The 24,680-nt window shown below is 38.2% G+C and overlaps 1 protein-coding gene across 25 annotated transcripts in view; it reads left to right on the forward strand.

Moving 5' to 3' along the window:
* RIMS1 (regulating synaptic membrane exocytosis 1) overlaps positions 1–24,680 on the forward strand; it is a 438,679-nt gene that overhangs the window by 316,883 nt on the left and 97,116 nt on the right. For 18 of the 25 annotated variants that reach the window (XM_089681373.1, XM_089681347.1, XM_089681349.1 and 15 more), the window contains one exon: positions 6,222–6,442. The exons of 6 other annotated variants lie outside the window; for them this stretch is intronic. In XM_089681373.1, coding sequence (XP_089537499.1) covers positions 6,222–6,442 — 221 coding nt within the window. Of the gene's footprint in view, positions 1–6,221; positions 6,443–17,169; positions 17,301–24,680 lie in introns of those variants that run through there. One more of the 25 variants, XM_089681372.1, reaches the window with a different exon arrangement.

Here is a 24,680-nt window from a genome sequence, read left to right on the forward strand (position 1 = left end):
ATGGAACCTTTCACAAGCATTGCAGCAAGCATTCGCATACCCCATGACACTTGTAGTGATATGAATGTACTGTGAGCTCAGTGGACTTCTTCTTATATACAGTTTTTCTGTTGCCTGAATTGGAAAGATTGAATCCATCACTGCTTTACCTATCTGATCTATACTAATTTACTATTTTCTAGCAGATTCAAAAGCTGTGATTTTGGCACTTCAGTTTCCAAAGACGTTGGTAATTTTAATTGTCCCACATTTTCCTGAAGGACATTTGAAATTAATGGGGAGGCTATGATGAAAACATGAAAAACATGAAAACTTTAACACTATAAAGTGTGTATATATATATATATATATATATATATATATATATATATCTCCTAATGTCAGAGAAGGCAGGGGAAAATATGTTTTTATGTAGGGTGTGTTTTAAGTTGGATTTTTTTACACTTCCTTGCAGCCTGATACACACTATCACTGAAGGGGATTGAAGCCTCTTGCTTCTGTGCTATACAGCCTTTCTGATATGTGCCAATACATGTGGGGGGATGGGACTGGAATTCACTCTGAGACAGAAAGCATGTACTTTATTACAAATACAGGGCCTGTATCATGTATGTAAAGTCAAAACTTTACAAAATAGGGAAGTGTTAAATTCCCTATTTGGTTATTTTTTTACTGTATATGTCTTATTGGGGAGATATCCCTTCACTTATTGTCTTGAAGCAACAGGAAGTGAGAGAAAACCTCTTCAATATGAGGGAAATTTCCATTTTAGACAGTTGTCAGCAGTTGCATCTATTGGAACATTTTACTTCACCCCTTGCTGTCATAACAGCTCTAGAATTTAGTTTTTTTTCCCATACTTTCTGTCTCAGTGACAGTGGCCACCAGGACAAATAAATTGATGAATTTCCCCAGCAGAGACACAAGCTACACAAAAAACTTATTTGGCAGAGGGTCTAACCCTTTCTATTAGAATTGATGTTTTTTTTTCTGTGTAGAGCCTTTCTATTTGCTAAGCCCCTAAAATGTAAAATACACTTGGTAAAATGAAATGTGCATGCTTATTTTGAAACAAAGTAGTAAAGACAATGTACATACTTAATATACTTATGCTTGGTATTGCTGTGATCAGGATATGTTTGGAGCTGTATCTGAGCTGCAATCAAAGAGTCTGTTTGCATAATGCAACAATGCCTGACCAACTGGCATTGTACACTGCAGTGCTGCAGGACCAAAGGTGTTGCAGACAGTGAAAAAGAACAGAATCAATTCATAGGCCATGTGTTCAATGTTACTACCTTCAGGTTATTAAGCACTGGAAAAAATGTACATGCACTGGAAAAAGCTTTGCTGGGTCTGCCTACTAGTGTCCCAATATAACCCAGCCACACCACAAAGCTCCAGCTTTTTAATAATGTCCTTAGGCGATGGAGCAGCAATGTGGAAAAGGTAAGACAGAGTTTCCTATACCACCATTGCAGTTCCTGGTTTATATGTCGTGATGGCTCTGTAATATTTTGTACATCTTTATTCAACAAGACATACCGCAGTGCTATGCACACAAGTTTTCTCTATGGTGTCTCACTGTCCAGCCTAGTGGGTAGCTTTATTATAATGCTCAACTATTGCTCAGTTCCAAAAGGAAATATCCATTGCAACTTGGTTAATGCCTGGGTTGCCATGAATCCTCCATACTGAACATACAGCATCCCCTTAGTCCACCTGTATTCTGTGAATACCCTGCTGGGGAATACCCTTACTTAACAATGAAAGGTTACAAGTGCTCAGGAGCCAAAACACATGGAACAGACAGTGGTGAGTTCACTGCAGGCCTAGAGGAAACATCAGGCTTCTCACAAGTTTCTAGTGCATCCCACACTCTGGAATAAGGTTTAACATTGACACCGCTCTGACCTCAGAACTCCAGCTTCTTTACGGGTGCATTGTACGTGACCTGGTTGACTAAGGCTAAATTCAGAGCCACCATGTCTGAACTATTCCAGAAGCTATTATCATTTCTGGAATCACAAGGGGCTATCAATTGCAAGAGTTCTTCTGCCTTGCCTTCCCCTGATTATAATTTTACTCATACAATAGAAGTGCCTGATGCACCCACATCCTTAAGGGGATGCGTATGATCCATCGGAAGCACCTTGAGATTTCTCTACTCACTATTTATGATTGGCAAAACGTGGATTGGTTATTTCACACTTTTGATCATTTTGAAGCTTTGTACCCTATGGACACAGAATTTAGTAAAAAATAGCCCATCCTTAAGGTGGACCAGGCCTTAATGCTGACACTAGCATCCCTCGTGAGGGTACCCCATCCTTCAAAGACTCAGTAGATAGGTGCTTGGAGACTCTTCTAAAAACCTCCTTTGTGCTAGCAGGAACGGCCATATAGCTGGTCACTGCCATCTTAGCAATAGTCCAAACTATGGCTAACCTGGCTGGAAAAATTCACTATTAACTTTCTCCTGAGAGAGATAACCAATATCTTTACTCAGAGTTGCAACTTTTTCCCTTGACCCTAGTTTTCTGTGTGGAAAACCTGATTTGGTAGATTTCCAGTGTGTCTTTACTTTCTCTGCATATGTGCAGAATCCTATGACTTAAATCTCAGGCAACTAATCTGGTGCAGGAAAGGTGCTTTTTGCTCATGCTGTTCAAGGGATAGCTTTTGTTTGGCAAGTCTTTCGATATATACATTGAGGCAGCTGATGGCAGAGGTTTCAGATCTACTATGCAAAATCATACTTCATTCTGCATTACATATCTTCTACTGTGCATTTCTCATCCATGTGTCCTCCCAGCAATCATCATCTACTGTGGATCCTTTTGGTCATGGCAAATCTTCCATCTACTAGCCCAACAGAGCTGCTAAAAAGCCCTCTGATTGCATTAGGCCCCCCCCTCTTGAGGACACATTGGGGTCCAACACACTAACACCACCTATTTCACTTCCAATCTGCCTTCCAATCCACCTCAACCTTGACACGGTACACAATTGCAAATTGTTTCAAAATCTATTTAAATGCTCCTGTTCCTGGGGTTTGTTGGGTGGTTTCCCTTCTTCCTCCCCTTCTATGGTCCACAGACGTTTTGGCACTTGCCTAATTTACTTATCCATCCTTATTAGCCTATTGATGCATGACAGAATAGACAGGCAATTTCTTAATACCTTAGCCATATGTTAGCACATTCCATGCCTATGTTGGATGTCTCCCTTTACATCCCCTTTTGGGCACAAGTTTCTCCTGCTTGGCAATCTTTGGGAAAATACCTCTGGCTTGTGGGCTAAGAGAACACCTCATTCCGAGTTCCTTATTCGTCCCTCATTTTATATATACCTGGCCACAATTCTAGCATTTTATTTAGAACCCTGTAGATCATGGTCGACCTTATAAACACTTTTCTTATCTCTCAATATCGTGCACTCCTTGTGTTGTCTACTACACAGGTTTCTTCCTTGTCTTCCAATAGGAATCCCACAGGACCTTTAGAGCCATCCTGAGTTATCCTTGGAAATAAGGGGGGCCCTCATAAGATCCAATCCTTCTTTTTCTGTCCACATCAGCAGCAGTAACATTCCTTGTACTTCTGTTCCACTTGGCGACAAGATACCTTGGAGATATGAGACTAGTGTTCTCTTTACTTCCATTATGTTTCTTGTTTCCCTTGAACGCTCCTTCATTTTCCTGCCATATCCTGCTGCACAACATTTCCTCAGTACTCCCCTTAAGGTTTGAGGGTGAGATATGATACGCTCCCAGTGGTCATTTTGCTCCACCCCCTTTTTCTCTTTCAGGGTTTCCACCTTCTGGGAATGAGTCCATCCTTTTCTTTCTAGCCCATTCCCTGTGAAAATTGCATTCTGGGCCTAAAGAGCACCTACAGTTCAGCACTTCTCCTTTGAGCAGAACCACTGCTTAAATTATATGTCATGTTTCTCCCAAACTGTCATAAGGTTGCTTTTGCAGCAAATTGTTTCTACTAGAAATGTAAAGATGAAAGCTACACTCCACTATTAACTTCTACACCAAAATACGAAACCTTCTTCACTTAAGTTGTTTCTACAGCAACAGCTTGTTTTAAAGCTTGTACGCCTTCTTGTTTTCTTTGTATGGGTCTGTTGCAGCTGTTTAGTTGTCTTGTTGCCCAAACCTGTCATAGACATCCCATGGAATTATGATATACCTGTAAATTCAATATCTTGGAGTGCAGTACAGGACAAAGATCTTTCCCTTCTTTCTTTTTTCTGTGATCTCCCTACTGCTTGGTAACAAAAACAGAGCTTCCTGAAGTGGGTTGGATTATATGGTGGACACACTAGTGGAAGGACCCAGCAAAGTTTTTGCCAGTGTCCAATCTCCTGAAGGTAGTGGCATACCACCCATGGTCTATGAATAGATTACTGGGTCCTGTACTGTACTCCAAGATATGAAATTTACAAGTATGTTATAGTTCCTCTTTTTGAGCTGTAAACACGAGAACATTTTCACAGTAAAGAAACTACTGCATGTGTTATGCTTTGGAGCTGATGTTCAAAGTTCAGTAAGAAATAGCAGCCTGTCAGTATTTATTTCTTTACCTTATTACAGTAACATGACGTCTGACAGAGTCTGCTGGTTGCAGTCAGAATTAATGCAGCTTGCACTATCCTACTAAATAATTCTTTAGGTGACAAGTGAAATTTCAGTAAAATTATTCCCAACAGAAAAAAGAGAAATGTGTGACTATTAAAAACATAAAAAAATATTATTGCATAAGATAAATATAATACTAAATTTCTTAGAAGATTCTTTGTGTATGAGATATGACATTGGGAGGTATAAAACAAAACTGTTAAATTGATTGCTGGCATCATAGCACTGCTTCATTTTAAACCAGGTAATCTTAAGAAATCATCCAGGAATGATTGATGCATTTTGCCGGGATATTTGTTGTTGCAGTATTTGGATTTGTTTTGCCATTTTAGCATAGAATGGTCCAACAATTTCAGAAATAGCATGGTATGTATGCCATTAAAGAATAAGTTCACCTTTTGGAGCATACTACATATTCTACCCGTATTTCGGGTGGAACATGTAACATGTTCCAGCTCCTGCTACCAGTACTCATGAACCCCCCTCAGTGTGATGGGGGATCTTCTACTGCACTCCTCTGATCCACAGAAGTACAGCCAAAAGAGTTCATGCTGTACTTCTCCTTTAACTTCTTGTTTGATGTAATCTTGGTCAGCAAGACAGGAAGTAAGGACAAACCTTTCTAGCAGAGGCCCGGATAGCAGTAAAAACCTCACTGGACGTTCAATCATTACCCACTGTATCTAAAACTAGAAATAGAGTTTTTGGCTTGAAATACACTTAAAGTGTTGATGGGGACTTAGTGGTTGATTTAGGAGTTAGGTGAAGCTAAAGGGTTCAAGTAAGTGAAGGTTTAAGTTTAATTGGTAGCCTAAGGTTCACGTTACAGTTAGGGGTCAGTGGGTACATGAGGACCTTTTTTTTTACAATTATTTTCAGCTTTTGAACTACCTGATCTATCAAGATCTCTGTACAAAAATATCAGAAGGAGAAAAACGCCAAAAAGTAAATAGCAATTCTGTGGTAGTAGCAAGTACTCACAAAATGGCATTGACATCAACAGTCTTTGAGGATAGGCTGATTTTAAAGCTTCCTATATCAAATTAAGCAGATGCTGCTTGTAATTTTTTTTAGCTCATTATTAAATACAATATAACAATTTTATTATATTTTTTAAACCAATGCTCCACACGCATTGGGGTTTATTTACTAAAACCTGAGAGTGCAAAATCTGGTGCAGCTCTGCATAGAAACCAATCAGTTTCCAGGTTTTATTGCCATAGCTTAATTGAACAAGCTGAAGTTAGAAGCTGATTGGTTACCATGTACAGCTGCACTAGATTCTGAGTGCACCTGTTTTAGTAAATCTACCACATTATGTCTTATTTACTGTTCACAATATATAAATGTAATAAAAATGTGAACTACATCTTAGTAAATCTCATGCTCGAAGATGCATTAGTTGGATGGCATTTAAAAAAAATCTGCTGTCCATGTCCAGGGGGCATGCACAGTGAATGCTATATAGAAGGGGAATCCACTATAAATAACTTCTAACAAGCTGTAAATATATTTTTATGTGTGTATCTGCAGCAGTGCATTTTTTTTTTAAATGCAGTCCATTTCCACCTAGGATGCAAGGCAGACGGATGGGATCTTCAGGGAGAACCATAACTAAGAGCACAAGTGTAAGCGGAGAAATCTACAAGTTCGAGCAGAATGATGGAAGCCAGTCTGATACGGCGGTGGGAACAGTTGGGCTATGTGGGAAGAAACGAAGACCAAGTTTGAGTGCCAAAGTAGTTGCAATAGTATCAAGAAGAAGTAGAAGCACATCACAGCTTAGCCAAACAGGTGAGTGGTATTGTATCTGATTTACCAATGTATAGTGTATTAGCGGAAACAGAGGTGTACATTTGATTTTTAGCTATACGTTTATGATTCTATTCTTAGCAACAGGAGAAAAGATTGCAGATGTTCAAAGATTGCTTCTTATACTAGTGATTAATAAAATGTACAGCATGCTGTTGATATGGACAGAACAATTAATTAGTTGTCTTTTTTTATCCTAAATTGTTTCATTTTTTAGGTTTAGGCTTATCTCACATGTCTGTGTTTAAAAATACATGCATTTTAAATGTCTACACTATTTAGCATTTTTCATGTATTGAGGTCTATTTTTAAGCAAATTTGTATGTTTTGGTTTGCTTTTTGTTCTATTTTGCATGCCTTTTAAAACATGCCAATACGTATGAAAAATGCACCTAAACAACACAACAAACTTGGGAAAAGTGTACTGCCATATTTAAAAGATCATAAATAGTCTTAAACAAATGCCATCCACTTATGTATTTTTAAATACAGAAGTCTGAATGAAACTGAAGACAAAATGCATTTTTTTGTTGATTCTCAGATTATCAAACTAGTGGAAGAACATATACTGCTGCTAGTAGCGCTTTAACTTTTTTTTTTTTTTAACAAAGGACTTTTATCCTTTTTTATACATCTCCCAGGAATCAACTTTTTAGGACATCATCAGCAAAACTAAAACTAATTCAAAATGTAGTTTAAATACAGCAATTGCATACATTTTTTGCTGCATTTTAACTAATATAACAAAAATGCAGTTCAAATGAACAAAGAAATTAAAAGCATAAAACATAGTTTGCATGAAAAGGCTTCTCTTGTTTCAGTATCAGGACAAACAGAGAATGAAACCTACAGCATTATGCCATAAAGTATTATTTGTTCATACTATGATAGCATTCTACAGATGGACATATTTTGATAGGATGTGTGTTTAGTCTAATATAGCTTACAGGCACATTTTACCAACAATATGAAATTCATTAAGCTATTGTATTGTGAGAGGATTGTCACATCACAGTAGGCCTTATGTTTTAAGCACGTGGCTGAAAAACAGTTAATGTTTCCTTGCTAGCATCTAGTCAATAACTCTCTTTTAACCTGCCCTAGCAGCAAGAAATGGAGAAGCTGGTATAAAGAAGGCAGGTTCTACAGATTATTTTGGCTTCTCTTAGAAACTATTTTATTATGGGATGTTTCTAACAATGTACCTTACCTTTTACCTCAATATTATTTTAACAGGAAAATTACAGATCTATGGAAAAAAAAACTCATATTTATATTCATTAATATATCAGTGTGTTATTATTTATTTTTATTTTAGGGTGTATGTAAGTAATGCAAACATGCCAATTTGTTAATTTGTTAACAACAGTTAATTTGGAAGCCAGGTTGCTTATATAGAAATATAGTACATTTTTTTCTTTCATTTCTTTATTTATGCATTCTGTATAACTCAAGCCTCATGTATAGATCTCCTTAGCTACATGCTTTTACACATTTACTGTCATGTAGTTACTGTCTATATAGATCAGTGGTCTCCAAACTTCAGCCTGGGGGCCTGATGTGGCCCTTTGCATGCCTTTATCTGTCCCTTGGGAGCTATTCCACCAACTGACACCAATGATGGGGCTCCATTGCCCCAACTTATCCATCAATGGGGCACTATTCTTCTCATTGATATGAACAATGGGGCACTATTCTTCTCATTAGAACCAATAATGGGGCACTGATGCCAGGGCATTTTCTATTCCCACTGGCCACAGTCCAGCCCCCTGAAAAGCCTTGCTTAGAATTTTGGAGACCCCTGATCTAGATCAACCTCTCTGGATTATAAATCAAGGACTTTATATGGCCTATGGTTTGTGCACACCTACAGTCAGGTCCATAAATATTGGGACATCGACACAAATCTAACATTTTTGGCTCTATACACCACCACAATGGATTTGAAATTAAATGAACAAGATGTGCTTTAACTGCAGACTGCCAGCTTTAATTTGAGGGTATTTACATCCAAATCAGGCGAACGGTGTAGGAATTACAACAGTTTGCATATGTGCCTCCCACTTGTTAAGGGACCAAACGTAATGGGACAATTGGCTTCTCAGCTGTTCCATGGCCAGGTGTGTGTTATTCCCTCATTATCCCAATTACAAAGAGCAGATAAAAGGTCCAGAGTTCATTTGACGTGTGCTATTTGCATTTGGAATCTGTTGCTGTCAACTCTCAAGATGAGATCCAAAGAGCTGTCACTATCAGTGAAGCAAGCCATCATTAGGCTGAAAAAACAAAAACAAACCCATCAGAGAGATAGCAAAAACATTAGGCATGGCCAAAACAACTGTTTGGAACATTCTTAAAAAGAAGGAACGCACCGGTGAGCTCAGCACCACCAAAAGACCTGGAAGACCACGGAAAACAACTGTGGTGGATGACCAAAGAATTCTTTCCCTGGTGAAGAAAACACCCTTCACAACAGTTGGCCAGATCAAGAACACTCTCCAGGAGGTAGGTGTATGTGTGTCAAAGTCAACAATCAAGAGAAGACTTCACCAGAGTGAATTCAGAGGGTTGACCACAAGATGTAAACCATTGGTGAGCCTCAAAAACAGGAAGGCCAGATTAGAGTTTGCCAAACGACATCTAAAAAAGCCTTCACAGTTCTGGAACAACATCCTATGGACAGATGAGACCAAGATCAACTTGTACCAGAGTGATGGGAAGAGAAGAGTATGGAGAAGGAAAGGAACTGCTCATGATCCTAAGCATACCACCTCATCAGTGAAGCATGGTGGTGGTAGTGTCATGGTGTGGGCATGTATGGCTGCCAATGGAACTGGTTCTCTTGTATTTATTGTATTCAAAACTCATTGGGCGTCGCTTCACAGTGCAGATGGACAATGACCCAAAGCATACTGCAAAAGCAACCAAAGAGTTTTAAGGGAAAGAAGTGGAATGTTATGCAATGGCCAAGCCAATCACCTGACCTGAATTCGATTGAGCATGCATTTCACTTGCTGAAGACAAAACTGATGGGAAAATGCTACAAGAACAAGCAGGAACTGAAGACAGTTGCAGTAGAGGCCTGGCAGAGCATCACCAGGGATGAAACCCAGCGTCTGGTGATGTCTGTGCATTCCAGACTTCAGGCTGTAATTGACTGCAAAGGATTTGAAACCAAGTATTAAAAAGTGAAAGTTTGATTTATGATTATTATTCTGTCCCATTACTTTTGGTCCCTTAACAAGTGGGAGGCACATATGCAAACTGTTGTAATTCCTACACCGTTCACCTGATTTGGATGTAAATACCCTCAAATTAAATCTGACAGTCTGCAGTTAAAGCACATCTTGTTCGTTTCATTTCAAATCCATTGTGGTGGTGTATAGAGCCAAAAATGTTAGAATTGCGTTGATGTCCCAATATTTATGGACCTGATTGTACATGAGCTTGTTGGATATCCCAATACAAAACTATTGGGAACTAATAACAGCGTTCACTCCACTTAGAATATTCTCATGAGATTTTGGAATGTGTCTGTGGGAATTTGTGCCCATTCAACAAAAGAACATTTGTTAAGTCATGTACTGATCTTGGACAAGACAACCCGGATCGCAGTCTACATTCCAATTTATCCCAAAAGTATTGAGAGTTAAGGAGAGGGCTCTGTGTATGCCATTTGTCTGATTCCATACCAAAATTTTCAAACCATGTCTTTATGAGCCTGGCTTTGTGCAAAGGGGCACAGTCATGCTGGAACAGAAAAAGGCCCGTTGTCAAAGGTTTGGAAGTGCAAAATTGTTTAAAATGCTTTTGCATGCCAAAGTATTAACAGTAACCTTCACATCTGAACTTCATAATTTGAAGCAGTTGACCATATAGGTAGGTGTGATGGTCAATTGTACATACATTTCTGGCTGTATAGAAAATATATCTCTTTTTAAGGTCAGTGTCACCTGATTTTAAAGCAGAACTAAACCTATCAATTTAGGCCCTAGTTCACACGTGCATTTTGTGATTTGATTTGAGATTACAAATTTGTATGACACTTAAAACTGAGCGTGTATCTATTAAGAGCGATCAGATAGATGTGGCAGGGTCACATTATGTTTTTAAAAAAAGGGTCCTGCTTTTTTTTTGGGCAGTACGATTTGAAATTGTATCTATAGAGTTGAATGGGAAGTATGGAAACACAATGTGCTTTTTATAGCTTTTGCGTGGAAGAGTGTTTCATGTAGGGTATTTCATATACTTTATGGAGCCAGCAAATCCAAAAACTCAGCTGATGTAAAATTGCATGATAAACGGATTACTGTTCAAGCACAGCCACATGTGATTCATGGGGCAGAATTACCCTACAAAACACATATATGTGAACCTAGGCTAAATGTTTCCCAAAACGGTTATATTCATAACATGCTGTGATTGATAACTGTCATAACTGATCACATGTGCAGCACCATGGCAAATGCAGATCAAATAGAGGCTAAGATGGCAGCGTCCTTGGCTGTAGAAGACAGAGAGTTTAATTCTACTTTAAGTATTGTATCTAATAATTAGCATAACTTCCTAACCATTTAGTCTTTTCCAAGCACTCTATTAACCTTTAACTACTTGTCGTCTGGGGCAATTTTGATATTTTTGACGTGTTAAAATCAGCATTTTTTTGGTAGAAAATTAATTCTAACCACCAAATATAATATATAAATACTGAAAGCAATGGCTGTGGAGAATAAAATTGTGAATATTGCAATTTATGTCTCATAATATTTAAACAACCATATATCAAATGCAAGTGTTCAGGAAAAAGTACATTTAAATGAATTTTAGTAGAAATAAACACAACATAATACCCAATTTTGTAAAATATAACAGATGATTGTGCCAAGTAAATAGAAACCTAATTTATTAAGGTTTGATCAGATGCTTCCCTGGGCGGTACACAGCACCGGAACTGGAAGTGATGAATTCCTTGTCACTTCTTGCTTCTTCCATCACAGAGGAGATTAGGGAATGGATGTTCCTTCATTTCCTCTGTAGGCTGCCAACCCAACCACTTGCAGTGGTCCTGGGCTCCCCGTTGGAATGGGAGAGCCAGAGAATAGATGTGGGTGGCGGTGGGGAGCCCCTCCAAGATCTGAAAAACTGATCGGGTAGCTGTGAAAATGGTTCTTGAAAACCATTCTTTGGCAGTAAAAATCAATACCAGGATCATGGCTGCAACCCTCTTCTAACACACACATTTAAAATGAACTTTTGAAGTTTTATTGGTCCTTACCTATGGTGAAATTTCATTTGCTAAGAGATCACCTGAGATTATGTGATCTACTGGTGATATATAAGCATGTAGTGCACTGTGAGCTGGCTGTCTGTGGTGTAACACAAGCTGAAGGTACAAAATATCTTTTGGCTTTAATTATTTGCTATCTTTTAGGCCTCATGCACACTGGGCATTTTAAAAAGGCTGGTAACGTTAGCTGTGTAAAGTCAAATTTTTCAGCGGTTTTTAGCGCTTTTGCATTAGAGTTTAGCGGCTTTTTGCCACGTTTTTCCACATTTACATTATTTAGCATTTTTTTTACAAAAACAACATTTTTTTTGCTCAAACAAATGTACAAAAATGCCAGTTTGCTGCGTTTTACGGCGTTAGAGCATTTTTACGGCTAAAAAACTCCTCTAAAAACCCTCTAGTTCTGGGGGTTTTTTCCAGCCAAAAAACAGTCTATGTGTACATGGACACATAAGATAACATGCTGGGGAATTTACTGGCTGTAGAAAAAACCACCAAAAGCCAAAAATAAAGCCCCGATGACACCAGCTTTGACGAAATGCTTAGGGTGGAGCCATATGCCATGATGTCCACATGTATGTGGAAATGCACCGATCGAGTCCCTGGTTATGCTACTGTATAGTGCGTTAATTCATTGCCACTAGAGATGAGCGAATCGAACTTGGCGAAGTGGAATTCGTTTAGAATATTAGGAAAAATTTGATTCGCATCGAATCCGAAAATTAGCAAACTTCGGATGCACGAATCGAATTTTTCCCGATCGGCCGATTTTCATCCCTTCTACAGCCGGCAAAAAGTGTCCCTGCAGAGAGCTCCGCTATTTCTGACAGTTCTCTGACAGTTCCTTCACATTTACAGCGGTTGAAACATTGTATCTATTTGTTTCCATTTAGGATACAGATGTTTTTATTCGGAAACAAATAGATACAATGTTTCAACCGCTGTAAATGTGAAGGAACTGTCAGAGAACTGTCAGAAATAGCGGAGCTCTCTGCAGATACACTTTTTGCTAGAATGGAATTCTTCTTATTTTCATCCTACTTCTTCTTCTTCTTCATCCTCATCCTCTTCTTCTTCTTCTTCTTCATCTTCTTCGTCTTCTTCTTCATCCTCATCCTCAGAAGAAGAAGAAGAGGATGAGGATGAAGAAGAAGAAGAGGATGAGGATGAAGAAGAAGAAGAAGAAGAAGAGGATGAGGATGAAGAAGAAGAAGAAGAGGATGAGGATGAAGAAGAAGAAGAAGTAGGATGAAAATAAGAATTCCATTCCAGCAAAAAGTGTATCTGCAGAGAGCTCCGCTATTTCTGACAGTTCTCTGACAGTTCCTTCACATTTACAGCGGTTGAAACATTGTATCTATTTGTTTCCGAATAAAAACATCTGTATCCTAAATGGAAACAAATAGATACAATGTTTCAACCGCTGTAAATGTGAAGGAACTGTCAGAGAACTGTCAGAAATAGCGGAGCTCTCTGCAGGTACACTTTTTGCTGGAATGGAATTCTTCTTATTTTCATCCTACTTCTTCTTCTTCTTCATCCTCATCCTCTTCTTCTTCTTCTTCTTCTTCTTCATCCTCATCCTCTTCTTCTTCTTCTTCTTCTTCATCCTCTTCTTCTTCTTCTTCTTCTTCTTCATCCTCTTCTTCTTCTTCTTCATCTTCTTCTTCTTCATCTTCTTCTTCTTCTTCTTCATCTTCTTCATCTTCTACTTCTTCTTCTTCTTCATCTTCTTCTTCTTCTTCTTCTTCATCATCTTCTTCTTCATCATCTTCTTCTTCTTCTTCATCCTCATCTTCTTCTTCTTCATCCTCATCCTCTTCTTCTTCTTCCTCATCCTCTTCTTCTTCTTCTTCTTCTTCTTCCTCATCCTCTTCTTCTTCTTCTTCTTCATCTTCTTCTTCTTCATCTTCTTCATCTTCTTCTACTTCTTCATCTTCTTCTTCTTCTTCTTCTTCTTCATCTTCTTCTTCATCTTCTTCGTCGTGCCCCGTGACTGCCCAAATGAGTGAAGTGTGCGGTGATTCTAAGATCGAAGGCACTCATCTGCATGTCATACTGACTGACAGTATTATTTCTCTTCCCCAGCAGACTCCAAGGGCATTTAAATTAAAGGTACAGTGTTCTGCACTAATATAAAGGCTCTCTGAAGCCTAGAAACCCTTTTAATAAGTTAAATTCGCAGCGAATAAATTCGCATCGAATCAAATTTATTCCACAAATTCGGCGAATCAGCCGAATCGAATTTTTGAATAATTCGCTCATCTCTAATTGCCACATGTAAGTGTTTTTAACGCCTTTTTATAACTACTATGCACAACATGATCATTTTATGCTAGAGAGTCATGTTTCTCTGGTATGCCTCTGTGTAAAGTTGTGGAGCAGAGTCCATGTGATGAGCACATAAGAAGAGCTATTGTTTCTGGTTTTCACATTGTATTATAGAAGGAGTTTAGTGGACTACTGCAAAGACTGCTTTTTATTTTGATTGGCACTTTTTTTACTTTGTTTTTTCACAGCTGTATTTGTGTGTTATTACATAGTTGCTCACTGATTGTTTTTGCACTTGCACCATCAATTTATTATAGATTAGTGCAGCATTTTATATTTTATGCTCATTAAATTAAGAATTGCAGTTCCAGCAAATATTTAAAATTATGGTGTCTGGTGTCCTGGTGGGGGTGGAGAAGCAGGCTGGCCCTGTGGGTCTAGCTGGCATGATGTTTCTTTAGGATAAATAAAGAAATGGGTTTTACCACAGTGTGTCACTCTTTTGGGTGACTAGATCATGTAAATGCAATATTCTGATCTCTCAGACATTTTTTTTACCCCCCAAAAGGCAGCATGCTGTTTTTAATCTGTAATTGAAAATTCTGGGAAAATACTGATACTTGCCATAATAGGTAAGATCATAGTTAACTCTGGTTGCCTTAAGATTAGATTATGTGTTTAAAAAATGTAGGAGATTAATAAAAAGAGGGCTAGGGGGTGCCCTGGGAGGTGGGGGATGGAGGTGTTCTTTGTGCTCGTACAATGGCAAAGAGGAAGGAGAAAACATGAGGTCCGAACAGTTTTGAGCCATTTTTCTAGAAGATCCCCTCCATCACATCCTAAGTTCTAAGGGAATCCAAGGAGCTTCTGATCTCCAAATTTATTAATGTGTGCATTTATACGTTTTCTAAGATCTCTCACTTCAGACCCCATTGGGTGTAAAACATTTTCCTTTTCGCCAATGAATTGTTCTGCATTGGTGACTCTGTGGTGGATATTATGAATGTTCTGCTTGAGCATAGTCTATTTTTACGGAGTCAATTTGTGCTGTAAGGACAGACTGGCAGTGTTGAATTGCCTCCATGCTTTGTGACAGCGTAGGTTCAGCAGCCGGATGAGGTTATGTCAGTGCAAGAATCGTAAGACTCTGGTGAGGTGGTCTCGGTTTAAAACTCATCCTATCCAGGATCCTCAGGTCCAGCCATGTTGTGTATCACAGTGCGTGCTTGTGCGATCTTGCTGAGGTTCCCTGACGAACATGGCCAGGCATTCTCCCCTGGATTTTAAGTGCAGATTGCTAGATCTTTACCATCCTGGTGGTTGCCATGTGTGTCCATGATTTCAAAGCTCAAACAAGAGGGGTTTTGCAGCTACAATTATAAAAGGATGTCCCATAGGATGCTTCGGTTGGAGCAGAGCTCAGCAGCCGCGCTATTCACATCCCGGCAGTTGGACACACCCCTAATAAATATATTTGAAAAAAGTATGAATAAGTTATACAAAATATTTGAGAATTTTGCATGCAACACAGATATATTCATTATCAATACAATGACACCATTTAGACATATAAGCAATAAATACTATAAGTTATAATTACGTGAGATAAGCTGACAAATATTAATTGGTTCTTTGGAAACATTCACAGTTAAAAAGCCGTACACAGTTTCAATTCAAACTATGCTTGCTTAAAGCAATATTAAAGTGTTACTAAAGTAAAAAAAAAAATTTAATTAAAATAACATCTTATACTTACCTGCTCTGTGCAGTGGTATTGCAGATAGTGGCCCTGATCCTCCTCTTCATGCATCCCCTGCTGGAAATCTTGGCTCCTCCTCTTCTTCGTGTGTCCCCATAGCAAGCCATTTGCTATGAAGGCACACAGTGTCTGCATACTCCCATGCTGTGTGTCAATGGAGCTTGGCTCCATAGACTTACACAGCGGGACTACGTCCCACCCCCTACTTCCTCCTCACTGCATTTGATTGGCAGTAACAGAAGTCAATGGCACCTGCTGCTGCTCATGTGCTGTGTGAAGAGGAAGAAAGGGGAGAATAGATGCAGCCATGCACAGCGCTGGATCTATTCTCCCCTCTCTTCCTCTTCACACAGGGAAGGAGGGGGCAGAGAAATATAAAATGTTTTTCACCTTAATATAAGGGAAGTTTAAGGTAAAAACTGTTTTAGCTTTACTATTACTTTAAACCTAAAAGAAAATATTTAATATACTGCAGTTCTTGGATGTGATGGCTGTATTAATTTTTTTCTTATGCTTTCTGTCTTCTATTTTCATCTGGTGATCCAGCCAGCAAGTCTGTTATTTTTCATAAGCTCTCTAACAGAATGTATCAGTTTACATGAATGAGACAAACCACTTAACACTGGCAGGGTGATTAAAATGATCAGCTTTTATTTATTAATATAAAACCTTTATCCTGAAAGAACAAAAAAAAAAAGTTTGCTGTAGCTGATTATAAAGAGTGAGCTGGAGTTTGGCTTCACTTTGTTTAGTATATTAGCAAATACATTTAACCCTCCCCCCCCCTCCCCAGTGCTACTGTCTGCTGTACCTCCTGTTCTCACTCATCCAGAGTTGTGTCTTACTAATATAGGAGGTGTGTTACTGGCCAGATCGACAGGGGAAAACAGGGAAAAAAGCCAAAGAAAAGAAAATGGTTGCAGCCACTACATCTAATGATTAATAAGCGGCAACATAGTACATTTTTGGTTTTGGATTTAATACCGCTTTAAAGGATGGTAGTGAAATATTATTAGAAACCAAATACCACATGTTAAATACCTCTCTAGCTATATCTTTATGATAGCAAATAGGAAATCTGTCAGTAATTTCTGTTTGGCTTTATAAATCTGATTGATTTTATGTTAAACACACTTAAAGTGATTGTAAATACAATAGACTATATTGTCAGTGTATAAAGTAGTTTTTTTTTTAATTTAAAACTGCAGATGAAATTGGAAAATAAAGTTCTCTACTAATATATTCTCAGGAGACATTTTAATCACTCCTAGATGAAAAGCAAATATATTTTCTGAAGACTGTTATCAAAATTAGGTCAGTGAGTTTCAACTTGCTTACGATTATATAAGTTTCAATTCAAACATCTTAAAAGCTTGGTCTATCATTGCCCAAAGCAAATTGAAGTAGAATGAAGCTAAGGATGAGGACAAGCTTTAAGTGGCCTCCTTTTAATCTGCTTTAAAACTCTGAGATAGTTGGCAATACAGCAGAATGCTAGTCTCAGCTAGAGAGATAAGGAAAAGGTAAGACAGAAATCGTTCCTGTCCATATTTATTTCTGCCTAATCAAATATCTCTGCAGGAACTTTAGAAATCCACAACTGTTATTTTAACCAGTGGTACTGGCTAATACCTACAAATGTACTTTGTTTTATGCTGTTTATTAGACTTAGTATTTATAAAATATATACTTCAGGTTAAAGCAGATCTGTGCCTTTTGATAAGTACTTGGTTTGCATCAAATGTAAATATAGAATATATAGTTGAGGTGCAGCTGTACTATGATGCAACCTTTCTACCTAAGTTTCAGAAAGACAATTGGTTATACTTTTGTATTTAGACCAGTACAGATTTTTTTTTATCCAACAGTATTTAGTGTCAGGGAAGATGATGGTACCCTGTTCACCCATCATCCCCTTTTCATCTCACTTTATTTACCTAGAGTGCAGCAAGCAGCTTCATGGATAAAATTTTATATTATATATGATTACAGTAATCAGGAAAATTAGACGGCTCAGTTTTGCTACAGGTTAATGAGATGTGATGTACAGTATGTTGCAGTCATAAGTCATTCTGTAATAGGAAAGTACAGTTAGTAATATATTACCCTAAATGCCATAAAAATCGTTACTGGTTACTATGCTCAATGAACCACTGTTAAGCTGTTTTTGTAAAGCTTTGCTTTTGTAGGAGAAATAATCCCATCTCATATCTTGCTGGTTTTACTAGACATCAATAGTTACAGAAATGATGTATGAATTCTGTCAGTTTACTTTATTGCTGCATTATTTGTTTGTTATATATTCATATATAGCCTAGATTCTTGGGGGTTTTCAGCAGTAGAAATTGTGATTATTTAATGTCTAATTAGCACTGTAAACCTGGGATAGAATAATATCTTAGATTATTTTGCTGACTTATAAATTAGTAGTAGCAAAATAGTTAGACTCACACAAGGGATGTAAAGAACATCTATAACATTTTCATAATAAACAAAACCACTGTATACATTAAATAGCTCTAAAACTTATTGTATTGCTTGCATGTTGGAGTACGGAACAATAGCTACTATAGTATATGCATACAAACATGGCTATTCTTGCACAAAAAAAAAGAGTGAAAGTAAAAGAGATAGTGTGACTTCTTGTGTAGTCAGTATTTAATAATTTTCTGAACTTTTAAACCATATTTGCAGTGTTATTCATTTTTATCTCATTTTCAGTTCTTTTCCCCAGTTGCAAATTTACTGTCATTGTTCCAAATCTTTAAAGAGTGATTGAAAATTGAATAAAGACTACATGATAATTATGCTGCTTTTTTTCCTAGAGTGTGAAATTAAAGAAAGTTGCTTTTGTTATCTTTACCTAACGTTTGAACCTTTACCTTTTACAACCAGCCCTGACCAATTCTGTGCAAACAACTCCATTTATGAACAATGTCTCACCTATTTTCTATTCCCACAGCACCGAAATGTGAGTTAGTACATTTTGGAGCAATGTAGGTCACTTAAAAAAGCTTCTGGTATACTTTGGTGCTAAGGGAGATTTCTTGCTCATTGCAACCAATCAGTCTTTACCTTGTTTTTGCATCCCTTTTAAAATGAATGAAGGATTTTAATTGGTTGCTAAGTACTACAAAAACTGTTCCTGTTAGCACATTTTGTATGCATCAGCCTCTTTATGATTGGTTCTCTAGAATTGGATAAAAGACATAAGCAAAGAAGGGATGTAAATATTAAATCTATTTTTCATAGGACACCTAATAATGGAATGTTGGGCCCATTACTTGTATAAGATAGCAGGAATATAACAGGTGTCCTGGGGCATCTCTAGGAGCATTGCAATGGCGTGTCTGAACTAGGTGTAAGTTGAAGTGGTTATGTTGGGATGATGCCTGCAGCTACCATCACACCTGCCATCATACACATTAAAATATATATATATATATATATATATATATATATATATATATATATAGACACACACACACTATATTGCCAAACGTATTGGGACACCCCTCCAAATCATTGGATTCAGGCATTCCAATCACCTCCATGGCCACATGTGCATAAAATCAAACACCTAGGCATGCAGATTGCTTCTACAAACATTTGTGAAAGAATTGGTCGCTCTCAGGAGCTCAATGAATTCAAGTGTGGTACCGTGATAGGTTGCCACCTGTGCAATAAGTCCATGAAATTTCCTTGCTACTAAATATTCCACGGTCAACTGTTAGTGGGATTATAACAAAGTGGAAGTAACTGGGAACAACATCAACTCAGCCACAAAGTGGTAGGACACGTAAAATGACAGAGCAGGTTCAACGCATGTTGAAGCGCATAGTGCTAACTGTCTGCAGAGTCAATAGCTAAAGACCTCCAAACTTCACGTGGCCTTCAGATTAGCACAACAACAGTGCATAGAGAGCTTAATGGAATGGGTTACCATGGCCGAGCAGCTACATCCAAGCCTTACATCACCAAGTGAGGTGCAAAGCGTCAGATGCAGTGGTGTAGAGCACACCACCATTGGACTCTAGAGCAGTGGAGACGTGTTTTCTGGAGTGACAAATCACTCTTCCCTGTCTGGCACTCTGATGGACATGTCTGGGTTTGGCAGTTGCCAGGAGAACAGTACTTGCCTGACTGCATTGTGCCAAGTGTAAAGTTTGGTGGAGGGGGATTATGATGTTGGGTTGTTTTTCAGGGGTTTGGCTTGGCCCCTTAGTTCCAGTGAAAGGAACTCTTAAGGCATCAGCATACCAAGACAGTTTGGACAATTAAATGCTTCCAACTTTGTGGGAACAGGGGTGGCCCCTTCCTGTTTCAACATGACTGCACACCAGTGCACAAAGCAAGGTCCATAAAGACATGGATGAGCGAGTTTGGGTTGGAGGAACTTGACTGGCCTGCACAGAGTCCTGACCTCAACAGGATAGAATACTCTTAAGATGAATTAGATTGGAGTCTGCGGCCCAGACCTTCTCATCCAACATCAGTTCCTGACCTCACATATGATCTTTTGGAAGAATGGTCAAACATTCCCATACACACATTTCCACATTTCTAAAGCTTATGGACAGCCTTCCCAGAAGAGTTGACGCCCTTCATGTGCATGTAAAGGCAGGTGTCCCAATACTTTTGACAATATAGGCAAAAAAAGTGATACAGGTGGTCTATAAGAAAATGTTTAAATGTAAACCTATCAATGAACCTGGGCATTTTAAACTGAGCATTTAGTGGTAGAATATTTAAGCAGAGGTTAACGTAATTAACCCCAAACTAACCCCAAACATAACAAAAAAAAATATTTGTGAACAACAATATTAAAGTTCAACATCCCAATTTGTGAACCCACTTCCGTGCATTGTAATATCTTTTTATCTTCAGTGACACCTTCTTAATACACCTGTTCTCTCCACCATGTGCAAAATCCAATCTGCTCACCTCCTTACAATGACCGCTAAATTTTATTAAGTCACAGCCAGCATGATAAACTTTGTACCAATTTCAGGTGCATGTCCCCTTTAAATCTGCTACTATATATCGCTTCTCTTGTGGCTCATATGGCTCCCATCCAGGCTCATCCACAGGCAAATAAACATCCAAATCACAAAAAGGAATGAACTAATAGTGCTGACTGGAATTTAAAAAAACACTTAAAAGCTCAAAATGCACTCACAGGAAACACCAGCACAGCACAGTGCTTTACAGCGCTTTTTGCATACACAGCCTTATCTCACTCACTGTACTGGTCTCCACAGCCAGCAATCCCAATCATATGGCAAACTCACAGTGTGATGGCAGCTTTGGTTCCAGGCTATGTCTTCTTGTATGCGTTACACCCGAGGTTGGGCTTCATCAGCAGGATCATGCTTGATGAAGCCCAACGCTCAGCATTGCATTGTTGTCCGTGGGACAATGCACACAGCTGAGTAAAGATCAATAATACAGCATTGAATACAAAGCCATAAAACAAAACAGAACATTTTACATTTGTGTGCAGTAATTAACTCGCATATGCGTGTTTACTCGTCTGTAAGCATGTTTACGAGAGTATAAATGAGTAAATTACAACACTGGCAATGAAGAATTGTATTTGGCTATACGCTTATGCACCTTTACGTATCTTTACTCGCCTATACTCAACATTACTCAGGTCTTTAGAAAATTTTTTTTACTTAGGAGCTTTTTGTCAACAAGTTCCTGAGTAAACACCAGTAAATTTTGACACCTATGTGGAAGGGGCCTCATTGTGTTAGAGAACTTTCCCGATCAATAGGGAGGCTTGAGAAATATTATTAGGTAGGGCGAATTTCACATTTTATAGGATAGGTTACTATTTGCAAGTATCTTCAGCATTTTGTATGCTCAGCTCAGTTCAGTTAAGATGAACGTGCTATTTTATCTCATAATAATTTCCCTCTAAAATGTATAATTCACAAGCATATTCAGTATATCACAGCTATTACCACCACAAAGATTTTCATTTTCCTGCTCTTCTTAGGAATTATTCTTCATTTAAACTTCCAGTTCTCTACACCATGGAACTAGTGATATTTTTGTATTGAAATCCATACAGTAATCTTTATGATATTGCTTTTACAGTCACAATAGCTTAAAAATGTACAAAGTAAAATAACTGAACCTTACAGTATTTCTTTTATTGAGCAAAAAAAAACCTTTGATTGTAAAAAATGAATAGACATGAAAAAGAAATGTAGGTTAGAAACATATTTGCCAGGATGTTAGAAGGACCTTTATGGGTCTGTCAAATAAATAATAAATATGTTAACTTCATAAATCTATGATCTAATATTCATGCTTTAGAAAATAATGGTGTAAACCTCCTCGCTCCTAGCTAAAAAAAAGTGATAATACAAATAGCAAAGAGAAGCTGTTAACATCTAATCATATACCCAATGATCAAATGAACAAGATAAGAAAAAATGATGTAGCGCTACTCAAATAACAAATAAATAAATAAATCACATACCATAGACTCATATAAATAAATAGATAGATAAATGTGATAAATATAAAGTGACAAAAAAGTGCAAATATCATAAACGTGACCTAATCCACATGGGATCAAAAAATTACACAGAAAAAACTGTGTGTCCAAACGTGACCTGATCCTCTGGGGATCCTTTGTGAACAAAGTGAATTGTAATCCACCAAAGTGATGGGAATAACTGAAGTGTGTATACCAATACTTTCACCAAGTATGGTATACAGGTGAAACTCGAAAAATTAGAATATCGTACAAAAGTTCATTTATTTCAGTAATACAACTTAAAAGGTGAAACTAATATATGAGATAGACTCATTACATGCAAAGCAAGATAGTTCAAGCCGTGATTTGTCATAATTGTGATGATTATGGCTTACAGCTCATGAAAACCCCAAATCCACAATCTCAGAAAATTAGAATATTGTGAAAAAAGTGCAATATTCTAGGCTCAAAGTGTCCCACTGTAATCAGCCAATTAAGCCATAACACCTGCAAAGGGTTCAGTCTGGTTCAGTAAGAATCACAATCATGGGAAAGACTGCTGACCTGACAGTTGTGCAGAAAACCAGCATTGACACCCTCCATAAGGAGGGAAAGCCTCAAAAGGTAATTGCAAAAGAAGTTGGATGTTCCCAAAGTGCTGTATCAAAGCACATTAATAGAGAGTTATGTGGAAGGGAAAAGTGTGGAAGAAAAAGGTGCACAAGCAGCAGGGATGACCGCAGCCTGGAGAGGATTGTCAGGAAAAGGCCATTCAAAAGTGTTGGGGACTTTCACAAGGAGTGGACTGAGGCTGGAGTCAGTGCATCAAGAGCCACCACACACAGACGGATCCTGGACATGGGCTTCAAATGTTGTATTCCTCTTGTCAAGCCGCTCCTGAACAACAAACAACGTCAGAAGCGTCTTACCTGGGCAAAAGAAAAACAGACCTGGTCTGTTGCTCAGTGGTCCAAAGTCCTCTTTTCTGATGAGAGCACGTTTTGCATCTCATTTGGAAACCAAGGACCCAGAGTATGGAGGAAGAATGGAGAGGCACACACTGCAAGATGCTTGATTGTCCAGTGTGAAGTTTCCACAGTCTGTGTTGATTTGGGGAGCCATGTCATCTACTGGTGTTGGTCCACTGTGCTTCATTAAGTCCAGGGTCAACGCAGCCATCTACCAGGAGATTTTGGAGCACTTCATGCTTCCTTCCGCAGACAAGCTTTATGGGGATTCTGACTTCATTTTCCAGCAGGACTTGGCACCTGCCCACACTGCTAAAAGCACCAAAACCTGGTTCAATGACTGTGGGATTACTGTGCTTGATTGGACAGCAAACTCGCCTGACCTGAACCCCATAGAAAATATATGGGGCATTACCAAGAGAAAGATGAGAGACATGAGACCGAACAATGCAGAAGAGCGGAAGGCCGCTATTGAAGGATCCTGGTCTTCCATAACACCTCAGCAGTGCCACAGGCCGATAGCTTCCATGCCACGCCGCATTGAGGCAGTAATTGCTGAAAAAGGGGCCCAAACCAAGTACTGAGTACATATGCATGCTTATACTTTTCAGAGGTCTGATATTGTTCTATGTACAATCCTTGTTTTATTGATTGCGTGTAATATTTAAATTTTCTGAGATTGTGGATTTGGGGTTTTCATAAGCTGTAAGCCATAATCATCACAATGATGACAAATCACGGCTTGAACTATCTTGCTTTGCATGTAATGAGTCTATCTCATATATTAGTTTCACCTTTTAAGTTGCATTACTGAAATAAATGAACTTTTGCACGATATTCTAATTTTTCGAGTTTCACCTGTATGACTGAATTGATCCTAAATTGGATCTATGGTGATGGTGGACACTCAAACCAATAAGATAGAATAGTCCAAAAAGGGGCCTAATATGTGAATACTGTCCAAGAACGGACTCCAAATCAAGGAAAACGCACATATATGCAAGTGAACACTTCTTATATCAAATGTGCACACTCACTTAATATCAAAAAGAAAATACCCCCATAAAACAAGTATCAACCCAAACATATAACTTGTGTTGAAAAAACAAAATAAATGCCACGTGACAATAAAAAATAATAAAAAATAAACACGGAAGTGAAATAACCGTGTCACACTAAATAAGAATGACCATGCAAATTAAACGCATGACACTAAAAAACTATATATATGTGAAGAAAGTCCAAATTGGTGCTTAAACACCACACAGTCCAATGCATAAACACTCATGCACATGGATAGTGGATGTGTGTAACCACAGAAGGATAGCCACAAATCGCTAAAATACCTGCTCACCTCCTTGCTTCGACCCATAAGAGTCAAAACACCTTTAGGATCACCAAACTGGATCCTCCATGTACATGATTCCTCTGTCATTGCGCAC

The sequence above is a fragment of the Staurois parvus genome, unplaced genomic scaffold (assembly GCF_062004578.1).
Source record: "Staurois parvus isolate SC_StPar_1 unplaced genomic scaffold, SC_StPar_1.0 ptg000264l, whole genome shotgun sequence".
Lineage (NCBI taxonomy): Eukaryota > Metazoa > Chordata > Amphibia > Anura > Ranidae > Staurois > Staurois parvus.